This window comes from Phyllobates terribilis, unplaced genomic scaffold (assembly GCF_046119375.1).
Source record: "Phyllobates terribilis strain yellow unplaced genomic scaffold, ASM4611937v1 Scaffold_9__5_contigs__length_417890890, whole genome shotgun sequence".
NCBI classification, from domain to species: domain Eukaryota; kingdom Metazoa; phylum Chordata; class Amphibia; order Anura; family Dendrobatidae; genus Phyllobates; species Phyllobates terribilis.
The window spans coordinates 404698627-404720213 of NW_027362769.1; the positions used below are offsets into that span (position 1 = coordinate 404698627).

General features: G+C 44.9%; 1 protein-coding gene across 25 annotated transcripts in view; it reads left to right on the forward strand.

Moving 5' to 3' along the window:
• LOC141162642 (uncharacterized) overlaps positions 1-21587 on the forward strand; it is a 143263-nt gene that overhangs the window by 71660 nt on the left and 50016 nt on the right. For 4 of the 25 annotated variants that reach the window (XM_073648947.1, XM_073648956.1, XM_073648948.1 and 1 more), the window contains 8 exons: positions 3060-3134; positions 4995-5069; positions 6528-6602; positions 7727-7801; positions 9415-9489; positions 11136-11210; positions 13071-13145; positions 14279-14353. In XM_073648947.1, the coding sequence (XP_073505048.1) occupies positions 3060-3134; positions 4995-5069; positions 6528-6602; positions 7727-7801; positions 9415-9489; positions 11136-11210; positions 13071-13145; positions 14279-14353 (600 nt within the window). The remainder of the gene's footprint in view (positions 1-3059; positions 3135-4994; positions 5070-6527; positions 6603-7726; positions 7802-9414; positions 9490-11135; positions 11211-13070; positions 13146-14278; positions 14354-21587) is intronic. The other 21 variants (XM_073648953.1, XM_073648960.1, XM_073648962.1 and 18 more) reach the window with 16 other exon arrangements.

The following is a 21587-nucleotide window of genomic DNA, read 5'->3' on the forward strand; positions in this document are numbered from 1 at the left end:
GCTCACAGGACGAAGCGGACAAAGTATCGAGTACCGGGTGTAGAGAATTCTCTCTCCATTTGTCATCGAGTGGTATCCCGGAGGATTCAGGAGGCAACAGGGGGTCCTCCGCCAAGTAGTAGAGGTGCACAGACTCTGAGGTAACCACAGCTTTGGAGCATCCTTGGACATGCACACCGGTTAAAGTGGGTGAAGCATCTGATGCCGGGTGCAGGAAGTTCTCCTGTGTGGAGTCTGGATGGGCAGAAGTCTCTTCGGGCAGGAGAACTGGTGCACTACCCACGCACATTACCCGTTGGGGCTTCTCCGGGATACAGGGAGATGAAGCTTCAGTAGGGACTTCAAGGTTGGGGTCAGGAGGTCTCAGGGAGGACAGACCCTGGCGTGACGGCTTGCCTCTACGTCTAGCACGTCTGGACTGCCTCTTGAGGTTGGGAGAAGTATTCCGGAAAGCGTAGTCACCCTGTGAGGATTCTGGGTGGGCAGTAGTCTCATTGGGCTGGAGGACTATTGCGCTACCCACACACAATACCCATTGGGGCTGCTCCGGGATATTGGGAAGTGAAGCTTCAGCAGGAGCCTCCGGGTTAGGATCGTCGAAGACCATTAGAAAGGCCACCAGGAAGGCCATTAGGTCCAGGAGGATCGGATCCTGTGTTTCATATAGGGGGTTGATCCATTCCAAGGCATCACCCGCCAGGTAAGACATAATGAATGCCACCTTAACCCGATCGGTGGGAAAACATAGAGGGTAGAACTTGAAGTGTAGCATGCATTGCTCCACAAATGCACAACTTTGTCTAGGATCCCCATAATAACGTAGCGGATCCGCGGGAACGAGAGCAGATAGATCCATCTGGACGGGTGCGTAATTCGCCTGGAACTCAGCTAAAGGAAAAAAAAAATATTTATTTATTTATTTTAATGCATGTATTCGCTGGAAAACTTCTCAGAGAGCGAAGGCCGTGGGGCTCAACGGGAACCATGGCCTGAGCATGCTGTTATGCACACGCCCGGGCTGAGCGGCGTGTGCGTGTGATTGTAGTGATTCCACTGGACCATGAACCGGAGAGTGCCTGGAGGGGCGTGACTAAGTATCTGGCCGATCCGACCAAGATGGCACGACGGCATACGACGCCAGTGCACCAGGGAGAAACCGGGCAGAGGGACCAGGTGCTACTCCAGGTCAAACTCCGGACACGGGGGTTGACCCACACAGGGATTACTGGATCAGGCTGGTTAGGCTGGCGCACAGACTGGAGGGTATAGGCAGGCACGACTGGTATGCAGGCAGGCGGGTAAAGGCAAGCGCAGCTAGAGTGCAGACAGGGAGGCACTAGCAGGTAGGAACACAGGCGGGATAGGACCCAGTACACACTGGGACTCAGGAGCAATACAGGTAGAGGGGTACAGGCAAGCACAGCTAGAGTGCAGACAGGGAGGCACTAGCAGGTAGGAACACAGGCGGGATAGGACCCAGTACACACTGGGACTCAGGAACAGGCAGGTTAGGCTGGCACAGACTGGTGGATATAAGCAAACACGGCAGGTATGCAGATGGGTGGATACAGGCGAGTATGCAGGCAGGGAGGTACTGGCCGAAAGGACGGGCTGGAGCACAGAAAGGTTAAGACCCAGTACAGACTGGGTCACAGAACCGCAGATGCGGTAGACAACCACAGCAGAGAGGGAACGCCCGAAGCGGTGGGCAAGAACAGAGCAGGACGGGGCTGCAGGAGCAGCGAGCACAAGCAGGGCAGGACAGGACTGCCGGAGCAGCGGGCAGAAGCAGGGCAGGACAGGACTGCCGGAGCAGCGGGCAGAAGCAGGGCAGGACAGGACTGCCGGAGCAGCGGGCAGAAGCAGGGCAGGACAGGACTGCCGGAGCAGCGGGCAGAAGCAGGGCAGGACAGGACTGCCGGAGCAGCGGGCAGAAGCAGGGCAGGACAGCACTGCCGGAGCAGTGGGCAGAAGCAGGGCAGGACAGGACTGCCGGAGCAGTGGGCAGAAGCAGGGCAGGCTAGAACCGCAGGAGCGGTGAGCAAAGGAGTCAGAGCAGGCTAGAACCGCCGGAGCGGTGAGCAAGGCAGAGCAGAGGGGACAGGGCTCTGTTCACACGGAACAGACAGGAGGAGAAAGGCAGAGCCAGATACCCACAGGGTACTTGCAGAGAAGTAGCGAGTGGACCACAAACTCACAAACGGGAGTACAGAGACAACAAGCAGGAGTTAGGTACGAGTTCAGACTCTGCAGAAAAAGGAAGGGAACGGACATAGAGGCAAAACAGGTAAAGGATAGGAGAGAGTTCAGACTGGAACTGAGTGTACGGAGGAGACCGACACTGCAGCGGAATACAGGAGCAGGTCTGGGAATACGGCCCCCAGAGAGGCAGGACAAACAGGCAAGGTGCGTGTTCAGACAGGACAGACAAGATACAGGAGCAGGTCTAGGTAATCGGCCCCTAGAAGGCAGGAGGAACAGGCTAGGAGCGTGTTCAGACAGGACAGACAAGATACAGGAGCGGGTCTAGGTAATCGGCCCCTAGAAGGCGGGAGGAACAGGCTAGGAGCGTGTTCAGGCAGGCCTGGAAATACAGCCTCCAGGAAAGGCAGACAAGAGAACACAGAACGGGACCTGGCACCTTCAGAGTGCAAGCACACACTGAATGAAACAATATGCTCAGGCAGGGATAGATGGGAGCAGCTGAGCTATATACCAGGTGACAGACAGCAATAGGCTGAGGACGCACAAGGGGTGTGACCCACAGCAGGTACAAAAAGCAGGAAGTGATCGGGCGCCGCCCTTAAGCAGCAGAAACAGACACAAACAGACAGCATGGAGGGAAGCCAGAGAGACATTCTGGACAGGAGATCAAGTGCGCGCTCTTGCACAGTGGGAGATGGACCACTATGCAAGGACGCCGCCAGGTATGTTACAGAAGGTCTCATGTTATAAAATATAACATTGTGCAGATTGGGGGATTCATGACTTTCTTGCTGTTGCTGCAGTTTTCAGAAATCTGTGCTCGATAATCTACAGATTCTTCTGTTTCTTATCAGAGAAGGGAAATTCTCCTGAGCCGGAGGTGAAGAAAAGTCCCACTGAGGAATCAGAGAAAATTAATACTAAGAAAGGTAACTAAAAGTAACACAGCCTAAAATGTCCTATACAGACAATTCTATAGGGGGACTGTGGAAAGTGGATTACACTATAAGGAGGACTATGGGGAGTGCATTATACTATATGGACGAATATAAGGAGTGCATTATACTATATGGTGGACTATGGGGAGTGCATTATACTATATGGAGGTCTATGGTGAGTGCGTTATACTGTAAAGAGTACTATGAGGAGTGCATTATACTATATGGAGGACTGTAAGGAGTGCATTATACTATATGGAGGACTATAGGGAGTGCATTATACTATATGGAGGATTATCCGGAGTGCATTATACTATATGGTGGACTATGGGGAGTGCATTATACTATAATGAGGACTATGGGGAGTCTAATATACTATATAGTGGACTATGGGGAGTGCATTATACTATATAGAGGAATGTAAAGAGTGCATTATACTATAAGGAGGAATATGGAGAGTACATTATACTGTAAGGAGGACTGTGAGGAGTGCATTATACTATATGGAGGACTATGGGGGGTGCAGTATACTGTAAGGAGTACTATATGGAGTGCATTATACTATATGGAGGACTATGGGGAGTGCATTATACTATATGGAGGACTATGGGGGGTGCAGTATACTGTAAGGAATACTATAGGGAGTGCATTATACTATGTGGAGGACTATGGGGTGTGCATTATACTATATGGAGGACTATGGGGGTGCAGTATACTGTAAGGAGTACTATAGGGAGTGCATTATACTATATGGAGGACTTTGGAGAGTGCATTATACTATATGGAGGAATATGGGGGGTGCAGTATATTATAAGGATTAATATAGGGAGTGCATTATACTATATGGAGGACTATAGTGAGTGCATTATACTATATGGGGACCATGGGGGTGCAGTATACTGTATGGAGGACTATGTGGAGTGCATTATACTATATGGAGAACTATGGGGGGTGCAGTATACTGTAAGGAGTACTATTGTGTGTACATTATACTATATGGAGGACTATGGGGAGTGCATTATATTGTATGGAGGACTTTGGGGAGTGCATTATACTGTATTGAGGACTGAGGGGAGTACATTATACCTTGGCTGTCATTGTGCTGGTGTGGCTGCTGCTTGTGATGATGGTGAAGCTGCTGCAAGGAGGAGACATGGTCGTCCTGTGCCTGCTACATGCCCACAGAGGCTTTTTGGCATAGCGCTCCCACAAACAGGGGTGCAGAGTATACACATAGAGACGCATGCAGAATGCGTCACAAACAGAACCTAACACTGTCCCTCAGTCGAGCTGCCTTCTGTCCCTAGACTAATCAGAGCAGAAAGGTGGCAACACCCATGATCTGGCATTTATGCATCGGGTAGCGTGCTACTCTGGCCAATCACAGATATGCCAATACTTGGCATGGCTGTGATGGCTCTGGAAGTGCCCACAGCCTAGAGGCTTGTTGATTGGCGCCACAGGCTTTCAACAAACTTTATTTGCCATCGAACCCGAACTGAAAAACGAACGTCCGGAAAAATATACATGTTCGCAGTTCGTTATCGGACACCTGGTGTCCAGAACGTACCCTGAACTTTCCAGTTCAGGTTCGCTGATCCATAGTGACCACTCAATTCACAAGCTTACAATCCCACAGATTGACTGCAGACTTTAACCCCTACCGAGACAACCCCTCAAATCCTATTAGAATAGGATTAAATATCAGTGCAATAGTACAGCCAGACTAGAAGGTCTCATGTTATAAAATATAACATTGTGCGGATTGGGGGATTCATGACTTTCTTGCTGTTGCTGCAGTTTTCATAAATCTGTGCTCGATAATCTACAGTTTCTTCTGTTTCTTATCAGAGAAGAGAAATTCTCCTGAGCAAGAGGTGAAGAAAAGTCCCACTGAGGAATCAGAGAAAATTGATACTAAGAAAGGTAACTAAAAGTAATACAGCTTAAAATATCCTATACAGACAATTCTATAGGGGGACTGTGGAAAGTGCATTATACTATATGGATGACTTTGGGGAGTGCATTATACTATATGGAGGTCTATGGGGAGTGCATTATACTGTAAAGAGGACTATGAGGAGTGCATTATACTATATGGAGGACTGTAGGGAGTACTTTATACTATATGGAGTACTATGGCGAGTGCATTATACTCTATGGAGGACTATGGAGGCTGCATTATGCTATATGGAGGACTATAGGGAATGCATTATACTATATGGTGGACTATGGGGAGTACATTATACTGAATGAAGGACTATGGGGAGTGCAATATACTATATGGAGGACTGATGAGTGTGCATTATACTGTATGAAGGACTATGGGGAGTGCATTATAGTATATGGACAACTATGTGGAGTGCATTATACTATATGGAGGACTATAGTGAGTGCATTATACTATATGGAGGACCATGGGGGTGCAGTATACTGTATGGAGGACTATGTGGAGTGCATTATACTATATGGAGAACTATGGGGGTGCAGTATACTGTAAGGAGTACTATTGTGTGTACATTATACTGTATGGAGGACTATGGGGAGTGCATTATACTGTATGGAGGACTTTGGGGAGTGCATTATACTGTATTGAGGACTGAGGGGAGTACATTATACCTTGGCTGTCATTGTGCTGGTGTGGCTGCTGCTTGTGATGATGGTGAAGTTGCTGCAAGGAGGAGACATGGTCGTCCTGTGCCTGCTACATGCCCACAGAGGCTTTTTGGCATAGCGCTCCCACAAACAGGGGTGCAGAGTATACACATAGAGACGCATGCAGAATGCGTCACAAACAGAACCTAACACTGTCCCTCAGTCGAGCTGCCTTCTGTCCCTAGACTAATCAGAGCAGAAAGGTGGCAACACCCATGATCTGGCATTTATACATCGGGTAGCGTGCTGCGCTGGCCAATCACAGATATGCCAATACTTGGCATGGCTGTGATGGCTCTGGAAGTGCCCACAGCCTAGAGGCTTGTTGATTGGCGCCACAGGCTTTCAACAAACTTTATTTGCCATCGAACCCGAACTGAAAAACGAACGTCCGGAAAAATATCCATGTTCGCAGTTCGTTATCAGACACCTGGTGTCCAGAACGTACCCTGAACTTTCCAGTTCAGGTTCGCTGATCCATAGTGACCACCCAATTCACAAGCTTACAATCCCACAGATTGACTGCAGACTTTAACCCCTACCGAGACAACCCCTCAAATCCTATTAGAATAGGATTAAATATCAGTGCAATAGTACAGCCAGACTATAAGGTCTCATGTTATAAAATATAACATTGTGCGGATTGGGGGATTCATGACTTTCTTGCTGTTGCTGCAGTTTTCATAAATCTGTGCTCGATAATCTACAGTTTCTTCTGTTTCTTATCAGAGAAGAGAAATTCTCCTGAGCAAGAGGTGAAGAAAAGTCCCACTGAGGAATCAGAGAAAATTGATACTAAGAAAGGTAACTAAAAGTAATACAGCTTAAAATGTCCTATACAGACAATTCTATAGGGGGACTGTGGAAAGTGCATTATACTATATGGATGACTTTGGGGAGTGCATTATACTATATGGAGGTCTATGGGGAGTGCATTATACTGTAAAGAGGAGTGCATTATACTATATGGAGGACTGTAGGGAGTGCTTTATACTATATGGAGTACTATGGCGAGTGCATTATACTCTATGGAGGACTATGGAGGCTGCATTATGCTATATGGAGGACTATAGGGAATGCATTATACTATATGGAGGACTATGGGGAGTGCATTATACTGAATGAAGGACTATGGGGAGTGCAATATACTATATGGAGGACTGAGGAGTGTGCATTATACTGTATGAAGGACTATGGGGAGTGCATTATAGTATATGGACAACTATGTGGAGTGCATTATACTATATGGAGGACTATGGGGAGTGCATTATAGTGTATGGATGACTAAGGGGAGTACATTATACCTTGGCTGTCAAGGTGCTGCTGTGGCTGCTGCTTGTGATGATGGTGAAGCTGCTGCAAGGAGGAGACATGATCATCCTGTGCCTGCTACATGACCACAGAGGCTTTTTGACAAAATACTCCCACAAACAGGTGTGCAGAGTACACTTAGAGTCGTATGCAGAATGCGTCACAAACAGAACCTAACACTGTCCCTCAGTCGAGCTGCCTTCTGTCCCTAGACTAATCAGAGCAGAAAGGTGGCAACAAACTTTATTTGCCATCGAACCCGTACTGAAAAACGAACTTCCAGAAAAATTTCCATGTTCGCTGTTCGGTATCGGACACCAGGTGTCCAGTACATACCCTGAACTTTCCAGTTCAGTTTCGCTCATCCCTAGTGACCACCCAATTCACAAGCTTACAATCCCACAAATTGAATGCAGACTTTAACCCCAACCTAGACAACCCCTCAAATCCCATTAGAATAGGATTAAATATCAGTGCAATAGTACAGCCAGACTAGAAGGTCTCATGTTATAAAATATAACATTGTGCAGATTGGGGGATTCATATGTTTCTTGCTGTAGCTGCCGTTTGCATAAATCTGTGCTCGATAATCTACAGATTCTTCTGTTTCTTATCAGAGAAAGGAAATTCTCCTGAGCAAGAGGTGAAGAGGAGTCCCACTGAGGAATCAGAGAAAATTAATACTGAGAAAGGTAACTAAAAGTAATACAGCTTAAAATGTCCTATACAGACAATTCTATAGGGGGACTGTGGTGAGTGAATTATACTATAAGGAGGACTATGGGGAGTGCATTATACTATATGGAGGACTATAGGGAGTGCATTATACTATATGGAGGACTATGGAGGGTGAATTATACTATATGTAGGACTATGGTGAGTGCATTATTCTATATGGAGGACTATGGAGGGTGCATTATACTATATTGAGGACTATAGGGTGTGCATTATACTATATGGTGGACTATGGGAAGTGCATTATACTGAATGGAGGACTATGGGGAGTGCATTATACCATATGGAAGCCTATGGAGAGTGCATTATACTGAATTGAGGACTATGGGGAGTGCATTATACTATATGGAAGCCTATGGAGAGTGCATTATACTGAATTGAGGACTATGGGGTGTGCATTATACTATATGGAGGACTATGGGGGTGCAGTATACTGTAAGGAGTACTATAGGGAGTGCATTATACTATATGGAGGACTTTGGAGAGTGCATTCTACTATATGGAGGAATATGGGGAGTGCAGTATATTATAAGGATTACTATAGGGAGTGCATTATACTATATGGAGGACTATGGGGTGTGCATTATACTATATGGAGGACCATGGGGGTGCAGTATACTGTATGGAGGACTATGTGGAGTGCATTATACTATATGGAGAACTATGGGGGGTGCAGTATACTGTAAGGAGTACTATTGTGTGTACATTATACTATATGGAGGACTATGGGGAGTGCATTATACTGTATGGAGGACTTTGGGGAGTGCATTATACTGTATTGAGGACTGAGGGGAGTACATTATACCTTGGCTGTCATTGTGCTGGTGTGGCTGCTGCTTGTGATGATGGTGAAGCTGCTGCAAGGAGGAGACATGGTCGTCCTGTGCCTGCTACATGCCCACAGAGGCTTTTTGGCATAGCGCTCCCACAAACAGGGGTGCAGAGTATACACATAGAGACGCATGCAGAATGCGTCACAAACAGAACCTAACACTGTCCCTCAGTCGAGCTGCCTTCTGTCCCTAGACTAATCAGAGCAGAAAGGTGGCAACACCCATGATCTGGCATTTCTACATCGGGTAGCGTGCTACTCTGGCCAATCACAGATATGCCAATACTTGGCATGGCTGTGATGGCTCTGGAAGTGCCCACAGCCTTGAGGCTTGTTGATTGGCGCCACAGGCTTTCAACAAACTTTATTTGCCATCGAACCCGAACTGAAAAACGAACGTCCGGAAAAATATCCATGTTCGCAGTTTGTTATCGGACACCTGGTGTCCAGAACGTACCCTGAACTTTCCAGTTCAGGTTCGCTGATCCATAGTGACCACCCAATTCACAAGCTTACAATCCCACAGATTGACTGCAGACTTTAACCCCTACCGAGACAACCCCTCAAATCCTATTAGAATAGGATTAAATATCAGTGCAATAGTACAGCCAGACTAGAAGGTCTCATGTTATAAAATATAACATTGTGCGGATTGGGGGATTCATGACTTTCTTGCTGTTGCTGCAGTTTTCATAAATCTGTGCTCGATAATCTACAGTTTCTTCTGTTTCTTATCAGAGAAGAGAAATTCTCCTGAGCAAGAGGTGAAGAAAAGTCCCACTGAGGAATCAGAGAAAATTGATACTAAGAAAGGTAACTAAAAGTAATACAGCTTAAAATATCCTATACAGACAATTCTATAGGGGGACTGTGGAAAGTGCATTATACTATATGGATGACTTTGGGGAGTGCATTATACTATATGGAGGTCTATGGGGAGTGCATTATACTGTAAAGAGGACTATGAGGAGTGCATTATACTATATGGAGGACTATGGGAAGTGCATTATACTATATGGATGACTATGGGGAGTGCATTATACTATATGGATGACTTTGGGGAGTGCATTATACTATATGGAGGTCTATGGGGAGTGCATTATACTGTAAAGAGGACTATGAGGAGTGCATTATACTATATGGAGGACTGTGGGGAGTGCATTATACTATATGGATGACTTTGGGGAGTGCATTATACTATATGGAGGTCTATGGGGAGTGCATTATACTGTAAAGAGGACTATGAGGAGTGCATTATACTATGTGGAGGACTGTAGGGAGTGCTTTATACTATATGGAGTACTATGGCGAGTGCATTATACTCTATGGAGGACTATGGAGGCTGCATTATGCTATATGGAGGACTCTAGGGAATGCATTATACTATATGGTGGACTATGGGGAGTGCATTATACTGAATGAAGGACTATGGGGAGTGCAATATACTATATGGAGGACTGAGGAGTGTGCATTATACTGTATGAAGGACTATGGGGAGTGCATTATAGTATATGGACAACTATGTGGAGTGCATTATACTATATGGAGGACTATAGTGAGTGCATTATACTATATGGAGGACTATGGGGAGTGCAATATACTATATGGAGGACTATGGGGATTGCATTATACTATATGGAGGACTATGGGGAGTGCATTATAGTGTATGGATTACTAAGGGGAGTACATTATACCTTGGCTGTCAAGGTGCTGCTGTGGTTGCTGCTTGTGATGATGGTGAAGCTGCTGCAAGGAGGATACATGATCATCCTGTGCCTGCTACATGCCCACAGAGGCTTTTTGACAAAATACTCCCACAAACAGGGGTGCAGAGTATACACATAGAGACGCATGCAGAATGCGTCACAAACAGAACCTAACACTGTCCCTCAATCGAGCTGCCTTCTGTCCCTAGACTAATCAGAGCAGAAAGGTGGCAACACCCATGATCTGGTATTTATACATCGGGTAGCGTGCTGCGCCGGCCAATCACAGATATGCCAATACTTGGCATGGCTGTGATGGCTCTGGAAGTGCCCACAGCCTAGAGTCTTGTTGATTGGCGCCACAGGCTTTCAACAAACTTTATTTGCCATCGAACCCGAACTGAAAAACGAAGTTCTGGAAAAATATCCATGTTCGCAGTTCGGTATCGGACACCAGGTGTCCAGTACATACCCTGAACCTTCCAGTTCAGGTTCGCTGATCCATAGTGACCACTCAATTCACAAGCTTACAATCCCACAGTTTGAATGCAGACTTTAACCCCAACCTAGGAAACCCCTCAAATCCCATTAGAATAGGATTAAATATCAGTACAATAGTACAGCCAGACTAGAAGGTCTCATGTTATAAAATATAACATTGTGCAGATTGGGGGATTCATGACTTTCTTGCTGTTGCTGCAGTTTTCATAAATCTGTGCTCGATAATCTACAGATTCTTCTGTTTCTTATCAGAGAAGGGAAATTCTCCTGAGCCGGAGGTGAAGAAAAGTCCCACTGAGGAATCAGACAAAATTAATACTAAGAAAGGTAACTAAAAGTAACACAGCCTAAAATGTCCTATACAGACAATTCTATAGGGGGACTGTGGAAAGTGGATTACACTATAAGGAGGACTATGGGGAGTGCATTATACTATATGGACGAATATAAGGAGTGCATTATACTATATGGTGGACTATGGGGAGTGCATTATACTATATGGAGGTCTATGGTGAGTGCGTTATACTGTAAAGAGTACTATGAGGAGTGCATTATACTATATGGAGGACTGTAAGGAGTGCATTATACTATATGGAGGACTATAGGGAGTGCATTATACTATATGGAGGATTATAGGGAGTGCATTATACTATATGGTGGACTATGGGGAGTGCATTATAGTATAATGAGGACTATGGGGAGTCTAATATACTATATAGTGGACTATGGGGAGTGCATTATACTATATAGAGGAATGTAAAGAGTGCATAATACTATAAGGAGGAATATGGAGAGTACATTATACTGTAAGGAGGACTGTGAGGAGTGCATTATACTATATGGAGGACTATGGGGGGTGTAGTATACTGTAAGGAGTACTATATGGAGTGCATTATACTATATGGAGGACTATGGGGAGTGCATTATACTATATGGAGGACTATGGGGGGTGCAGTATACTGTAAGGAATACTATAGGGAGTGCATTATACTATGTGGAGGACTATGGGGTGTGCATTATACTATATGGAGGACTATGGGGGTGCAGTATACTGTAAGGAGTACTATAGGGAGTGCATTATACTATATGGAGGACTTTGGAGAGTGCATTATACTATATGGAGGAATATGGGGGTGCAGTATATTATAAGGATTACTATAGGGAGTGCATTATACTATATGGAGGACTATAGTGAGTGCATTATACTATATGGAGGACCATGGGGGTGCAGTATACTGTATGGAGGACTATGTGGAGTGCATTATACTATATGGAGAACTATGGGGGGTGCAGTATACTGTAAGGAGTACTATTGTGTGTACATTATACTGTATGGAGGACTATGGGGAGTGCATTATACTGTATGGAGGACTTTGGGGAGTGCATTATACTGTATTGAGGACTGAGGGGAGTACATTATACCTTGGCTGTCATTGTGCTGGTGTGGCTGCTGCTTGTGATGATGGTGAAGCTGCTGCAAGGAGGAGACATGGTCGTCCTGTGCCTGCTACATGCCCACAGAGGCTTTTTGGCATAGCGCTCCCACAAACAGGGGTGCAGAGTATACACATAGAGACGCATGCAGAATGCGTCACAAACAGAACCTAACACTGTCCCTCAGTCGAGCTGCCTTCTGTCCCTAGACTAATCAGAGCAGAAAGGTGGCAACACCCATGATCTGGCATTTATACATCGGGTAGCGTGCTGCGCTGGCCAATCACAGATATGCCAATACTTGGCATGGCTGTGATGGCTCTGGAAGTGCCCACAGCCTAGAGGCTTGTTGATTGGCGCCACAGGCTTTCAATAAACTTTATTTGCCATCGAACCCGAACTGAAAAACGAACGTCCGGAAAAATATCCATGTTCGCAGTTCGTTATCGGACACCTGGTGTCCAGAACGTACCCTGAACTTTCCAGTTCAGGTTCGCTGATCCATAGTGACCACCCAATTCACAAGCTTACAATCCCACAGATTGACTGCAGACTTTAACCCCTACCGAGACAACCCCTCAAATCCTATTAGAATAGGATTAAATATCAGTGCAATAGTACAGCCAGACTAGAAGGTCTCATGTTATAAAATATAACATTGTGCGGATTGGGGGATTCATGACTTTCTTGCTGTTGCTGCAGTTTTCATAAATCTGTGCTCGATAATCTACAGTTTCTTCTGTTTCTTATCAGAGAAGAGAAATTCTTCTGAGCAAGAGGTGAAGAAAAGTCCCACTGAGGAATCAGAGAAAATTGATACTAAGAAAGGTAACTAAAAGTAATACAGCTTAAAATGTCCTATACAGACAATTCTATAGGGGGACTGTGGAAAGTGCATTATACTATATGGATGACTTTGGGGAGTGCATTATACTATATGGAGGTCTATGGGGAGTGCATTATACTGTAAAGAGGACTATGAGGAGTGCATTATACTATATGGAGGACTGTAGGGAGTGCTTTATACTATATGGAGTACTATGGCGAGTGCATTATACTCTATGGAGGACTATGGAGGCTGCATTATGCTATATGGAGGACTATAGGGAATGCATTATACTATATGGAGGACTATGGGGAGTGCATTATACTGAATGAAGGACTATGGGGAGTGCAATATACTATATGGAGGACTGAGGAGTGTGCATTATACTGTATGAAGGACTATGGGGAGTGCATTATAGTATATGGACAACTATGTGGAGTGCATTATACTATATGGAGGACTATGGGGAGTGCATTATAGTGTATGGATGACTAAGGGGAGTACATTATACCTTGGCTGTCAAGGTGCTGCTGTGGCTGCTGCTTGTGATGATGGTGAAGCTGCTGCAAGGAGGAGACATGATCATCCTGTGCCTGCTACATGACCACAGAGGCTTTTTGACAAAATACTCCCACAAACAGGTGTGCAGAGTACACTTAGAGACGTATGCAGAATGCGTCACAAACAGAACCTAACACTGTCCCTCAGTCGAGCTGCCTTCTGCCCCTAGACTAATCAGAGCAGAAAGGTGGCAACAAACTTTATTTGCCATCGAACCCGTACTGAAAAACGAACTTCCAGAAAAATTTCCATGTTCACTGTTCGGTATCGGACACCAGGTGTCCAGTACATACCCTGAACTTTCCAGTTCAGTTTCGCTCATCCCTAGTGACCACCCAATTCACAAGCTTACAATCCCACAAATTGAATGCAGACTTTAACCCCAACCTAGACAACCCCTCAAATCCCATTAGAATAGGATTAAATATCAGTGCAATAGTACAGCCAGACTAGAAGGTCTCATGTTATAAAATATAACATTGTGCAGATTGGGGGATTCATATGTTTCTTGCTGTAGCTGCCGTTTGCATAAATCTGTGCTCGATAATCTACAGATTCTTCTGTTTCTTATCAGAGAAAGGAAATTCTCCTGAGCAAGAGGTGAAGAGGAGTCCCACTGAGGAATCAGAGAAAATTAATACTGAGAAAGGTAACTAAAAGTAATACAGCTTAAAATGTCCTATACAGACAATTCTATAGGGGGACTGTGGTGAGTGAATTATACTATAAGGAGGACTATGGGGAGTGCATTATACTATATGGAGGACTATAGGGAGTGCATTATACTATATGGAGGACTATGGAGGGTGAATTATACTATATGTAGGACTATGGTGAGTGCATTATTCTATATGGAGGACTATGGAGGGTGCATTATACTATATTGAGGACTATAGGGTGTGCATTATACTATATGGTGGACTATGGGAAGTGCATTATACTGAATGGAGGACTATGGGGAGTGCATTATACCATATGGAAGCCTATGGAGAGTGCATTATACTGAATTGAGGACTATGGGGAGTGCATTATACTATATGGAAGCCTATGGAGAGTGCATTATGCTATATAGAAGACTATGGGAAGCATTATACTACATGGTGGACTATGGGGGTGCATTATACTATATGGAGGACTATGGAACGTGCATTATATTGCATGGAGAACTATGGGGAGAGCATTATACTGTATGGAGGACTGTGGAGGACTATACTGTATGATGGACTATGGGTATGGGGAGTGTATTATACTATATGGAGGAATATGGGGAGTGCAGTATACTGTATGGAGGACTATGGGGAGTGCATTATACTGTATGGAGGACTGCGGGGAGTGCATTATACTGTATGGAGGACTATGGAGGACCATACTATATGGAGGATCATGGGGAGTGCATTATATTATGCTAGGATTATGGGGAGTGTATTATACTATATGGGGGACTATGGGGAGTGTATCATACTATATGGAGTGCTACGGGGAGTTCAGCATCCAGTATGAAGAACTATGGGGAGTGCATTATACTTTATGGAAGACTTAGGGGTTTGCATTATACTATATGGAGGGCTATAGGGAGTGTATGATACTACATGGAGGACTATAGGGAGTGCATTATATTGTATGTAGGACTATGGGAAGTGCATTATACTATATGGAGGACTATGGGGTCTGCATAATACTATATGGATGACTATGCAGAGTGCATTATATTATATGGAGGGCTATAAGGAATGCATTATACTACTCTGCTCAAAAAAATAAAGGGAACACTCAAATAACATATCCTAGATCTGAATGAATGAAATATTCTCATTGAATACTTTGTTGTGTACAAAGTTGAATGCGCTGACAACAAAATCACACAAAAATCATCAATGGAAATCACATTTATTAACCTATGGAGGCCTGGATTTGGAGTCACCCCCAAAATTAAAGTGGAAAAACACACCACAGGCTGATCCAACTTTGATGTAATGTCCTCAAGTCATAATGAGGCTCATTATTGTGTGTGGCCTCCACATGCCTGTATGACCTCCCTACAATGCCTGGGCATGCACCTGATGAGGTTGCGGAAGGTCTCCTGTGGGATCTCCTCCCAGACCTGGACTAAAGCATTCGCCAACTCCTGGACAGTCTGTGGTGCAACGTGACGTTGGTGGATGGAGCGAGACATGATGTCCCAGATGTGCTCAATCGGATTCAGGTCTGGGGAACGGGCGGGCCAGTCCATAGCTTCAATGCCTTCATCTTGCAGGAACTGCTGACACACTCCAGCCACATGAGGTCTGGCATTGTCCTGCATTAGGAGGAACCCAGGGCCAACCGCACCGGCATATGGTCTCACAAGGGGTCTGAGGATCTCATCTAAGTACCTAATGGTAGTCAGGCTACCTCTGGCGAGCACATGGAGGGCTGTGCGGCCCTCCAAAGAAATACCACCCCACACCATTACTGACCCACTGCCAAACCGGTCATGTTGAAGGATGTTACAGGCAGCAAATCGCTCTCCATGGCATCTCCAGACTCTGTTACGTCTGTCACATGTGTTCAGTGTGAACCTGCTTTCATCTGTGACGAGCACAGGGTGACAGTGGCGACTTTGCCAATCCTGGTGTTCTGTGGCAAATGCAAAGCGTCCTGCACGGTGTTGGGCTGTGAGCACAACCCCCATCTGTGGACGTCCGGCCCTCATACCACCCTCATGGAGTTGGTTTCTAACCATTTGTGCAGACACATGCACATTTGTGGCATGCTGGAAGTCATTTTGCAGGGCTCTAGCAGTGCTCCTCCTGTTCCTCCTTGCACAAAGGCGGAGGTAGCGGTCCTGCTGCTGGGTTGTTGCCCTCCTTCGGCCCCCTCCACGTCTCCTGGTGTACTGGCCTGTCTCCTTGTAGTGCCTCCAGCCTCTGGACACTACGCTGACAGACACAGCAAACCTTCTTGCCACAGCTCGCATTGATGTGCCATCTTGAATGAGCTGCAGTACCTGAGCAACTTCTGTGGGTTGTAGAGTCCGTCTCATGCTACCACGAGTGTGAAAGCACAACCAACATTCAAAAGTGACCAAAACATCAGCCAGAAAGCATTGGTACTGAGATGTGGTCTGTGGTCCCCACCTGCAGAACCACTCCTTTATTGAGTGTATCTTGATAATTGGCAATAAGTTCCATCTATTGTCTATTCCATTTGCACAGCAGCATGTGAAATTGAGTGTCAATCAGTGTTGCTTCTTAAGTGGACAGTTTGATTTCACAGAAGTTTCATTTACTTGGAGTTATATTCTGTTGTTTAAGTGTTCCCTTTATTTTTTTGAGCAGAGTATATAGAGGACTATGGGGAGTTCATTATAATATATGGAGGATTATGGTGAGTTTATTATACTGTATGAAAGACTATGGTAAGTGTTTTATGCTGTTTGGAGGACTATGGAGAATGCATTATACTATATGGATGACTATGGGGAATGCATTATACTGTAAGGAGGACTATATGGTGTGCATTATACTATATGGAGGACTATGGGGAGTGCATTATACTGTATGGCGGACTATGGGCAGTGTATTTTTCTATATGGAGGACTTTGGGGAGCATACTATATTATAAGGAGTAATCTAGGGGTTGCATTTTACTGTATGGAGGACAATGGGGAGTGCATTACACTATATGGACGACTATGAGGAGTGCATTATACTATATGAAGGACTTTGAGGAGTGCATTATACTGTAAGGAGGACTATTGGATGTGCATTATACTATATGGATGACTATGGGAATGCACTATATTATATGGAGGACTATGAGGAGTGCATTATACTATATGGAAGACTATGAGGAGTGCATTATACTATATGAATGACTATGAGGAGTGCATTATACTATATGGAGGACTATGGGGGGTGCATTATACTATATGGTGGACTATGGGGATGCACTATACTGTATGCAGGACTATAGGGAGTGCATTAAACTATATGGAGGACTATGGTGAGTGCACTATACTATATGGAGGACTATGGGGAGTGTATTATACCATATGGAAGACTATGGGGAGAGCAAAATACTATATGGAAGACTATGGGGAGTACATTATACTGTATGGAGGATTATAGGGAGTGCATTATACTATATGGAGGCTTACTGTTAGTGCAATATACTACATATAGTACTATGGGAAGGGCATTATACTATATGGAGGACTATGGGGAGTGCTTTATACTATATGGAAGACTACGGGGAGTACATTATACTATATTGAGGACTATGGGAAGTGCACTATACTGTATGGATGACTGTGGGGAATGCATTATAGTGTAAGGAGGACTATATGGTGTGCATTATACTATATGGAGGACTGTGGAGAGTGCATTATACAATAAGTAGGACTATGGAGAGTACATTATACTGAATGGATGATTTTATGGAGTGCATTATACTATATGAAAGCTTAATGGGAGTGCATTACAAATATGGATGACTATGGGGAGTGCATTATACTATATAGAGGACTATGGGGAGTATATTATACTATATGGGGGACTATGGGGAGTACAATATACTATATGGAAGAATATGGAGAGTGCATTATACTGTATGGAGGACTATGGGGAGTGTATTATACTATATGGAGGACTGTGGAGAGTGCATTATACCAGATGGAGGACTATGGGGAGTACATTATACTGAATGGAGGATTGTAGGGAGTGCATTATACTATATGGAAGCTTACTGGGAGTGCATTATACTATATGGAGGACTATGGGGAGTGCATTATACTATATGGATGACTATGTTGAGTACATTATACTATATGGAAGAATATGGAGAGTGCATTATACTGTATGTAGGACTATAGGGAGTGCATTATACTCTATGGAGGACTATGGGGTGTGCATTATATTACATGGAGGACTATGGGGGTGCATTATACTATATGGATGACTGTGAGGAATGCATTATACTGTAAGGAGGACTCTATGGTGTGCATTATACTATATCGAGGACTATGGGGAGTGCATTATACTGTATGGAGGACTATGGGCAGTGCATTTTTCTATATGGAGGACTTTGGGGAGCATACTATATTATAAGGAGTATTCTAGGGGTTGCATTTTACTGTATGGAGGACAATGGGGAGTGCATTATACTATATGGACGACTATGGGGAGTGCATTATACTATATGAAGGACTATGAGGAGTGCATTATACTGTATGGAGGACTATTGGAAGTGCATGATACTATATGGATGACTATGGGAATGCACTATATTATATGGAGGACTATGAGGAGTGCATTATACTATATGGAAGACTAAGAGGAGTGCATTATACTATATGAATGACTATGGGGAGTGCATTATACTATATGGAGGACTATGGGGGGTGCATTATACTATATGGAGGACTAGGGGGTACACTATACTGTATGCAGGACTATAGGGAGTGCATTAAGCTATATGGAGGACTATGGGAAGTGTTTTATACTATATGGAAGACCACGGGGAGTACATTATACTATAATGAGGACTATGGGAAGTGCACTCTACTCTATGGATGACTGTGGGGAATGCATTATAGTGTAAGGAGGACTATATGGTGTGCATTATGCTATATGGAGGACTGTGGAGAGTGCATTATACTAAAAGGAGGACTATGGAGAGTGCATTATACTGAATGGATGATTTTAGGGAGTGCATTATACTACATGAAAGCTTAATGGGAGTGCATTATACTATATGGATGACTATGGGGAGTGCATTATACTATATGGAGGACTATGGGGAGTACATTATACTTTATGGAGGACAATGGGTAGTACAATATACTATATGGAAGAATATGGAGAGTGCATTATACTGTATGGAGGACTATGGGGAGTGTATTATACTATATGGAGGACTGTGGAGAGTGCAGAAAGGTGGCAACACCCATGATCTGGCATTTATACATTGGGTAGCGTGCTGCACTGGCCAATCACAGATATTACAATACTTGGCATGGCTGTGATGGCTCTGGAAGTGCCCACAACCCAGAGGCTTGTTGATTGGAGCACCACATACTTTCAACAAACTTTATTTGCCATCGAACCCGAACTGAAAAACGAACTTCCGGAAAAAAATACATGTTCGCAGTTCGGTATTGGACACCAGGTGTCCAGAACGTACCCTGAACTTTCCAGTTCAGGTTCGCTCATCCCTAGTGACCACCCAATTCACAAGCTTACAATCCCACAGATTGAATGCAGACTTTAATCCCAACCTAGGCAACCCCTCAAATCCTATTAGAATAGGATTAAATATCAGCACAATAGTACAGCCAGACTAGAAGGTCTCATGTTATAAAATATAACATTGTGCAGATTGGGGGATTCATGACTTTCTTGCTGTTGCTGCAGTTTGCATAAATCTGTGCTCGATAATCTACAGATTCTTCTGTTTCTTATCAGAGAAGGGAAATTCTCCTGAGCAAGAGGTGAAGAAAAGTCCCACTGAGGAATCAGAGAAAATTAATACTGAGAAAGTTAACTAAAAGTAATACAGCCTAAAATGTCCTATACAGACAATTCTATAGGGGGACTGTGGAAAGTGAATTATACTATAAGGAGGACTATGGGGAGTGCATTATACTATATGGAGGACTATAGGGAGTGCATTATACTATATGGTGGACTATGGGGAGTGCATTATACTATATGGTGGACTATGGGGAGTGCATTATACCATACTAGATGGTGGACCGATTCTAACGCATCGGGTATTCTAGAATATGTATGTGGCCGACCGGGCGCAATCAGCAGAGCGGTGTTTAAATTTGGCGGCAATATCGGTGATTGGTCGCGGGTTGCGGCCGCGACCAATCAGCGAACTGTGTTAGTGAGGACCGGAGAGCTTGTTTAAATTTGGCCCTAAAATCGCTGATTAGTCGCGACCGCGACCTATCAGCAAATCGGTGATGAAATTTGCCGCCAATATCGCTGATTGGTCGCGGCCGGCGGTCGCGACCAATCAGCAGAGCGGTGTTTAAATTTGGCGCCAATAATGCTGATTGGTCGCGTCCGGCGACCGTGACCAATCAGCAGAGCGGTGTTTAAATTTGGCGCCAATGTCGCTGATTGGTCGCGGCCGGTGGTCGCAACCAATCAGCAGAGCGATGTTTTAATTTGGCGCCAATATCGCAGATTGGTCGCGGCTGGCGGTCGCGACCAATCAGCAGAGCGGGGTTTAAATTTTGCGCTAATAATGCTGATTGGTCGCGGCCGGCGACCGCGACCAATCAGCAGAGCTGTCGCGGCCGGCGACCGCGACCAATCAGTAGAGCGGTGTTTAAATTTGGCACCAATAATGCTGATTGGTCGCGGCCGGCGACCGCAACCAATCAGCAAAGCGGTGTTTAAATTTTGCGCCAATAATGCTGATTGGTCGTGGCCAGCAACCGCGACCAATCAGGAGAGCATTGTTTACATTTGGCGCCAATAATGCTGATTGGTCGCGGCCGGCGACCGCAACCAATCAGCAGAGCGGTGTCTAAATTTGGAGCCTATAATGCTCATTGGTCGTGGCCGGCGACCGCGACCAATCAGCAGAGCAGTGTTTAAATTTGGCGCCAATAATGCTGATTGGTCGCGGCCGGCGACCGCGACCAGTCAGCAAAGCAGTGTTTAAATTTGGCGCCAATAATGCTGATTGATCGCGATCAACTGTGTCGAATCAGCAGAGCGGTCGCGGCCGGCGACCAATCAGCAGAGCAGTGTTTAAGTTTGGCGCCAATAATGCTGATTGGTCGCGATCAACTGTGTCGAAGGCAGAGGACAGGTCAAGAAGAAGGCGTACAGAGCATTGTCTGTTAGCTTTGGCTGTAAGCAAGTCATTAGTAATTTTGGTAAGGG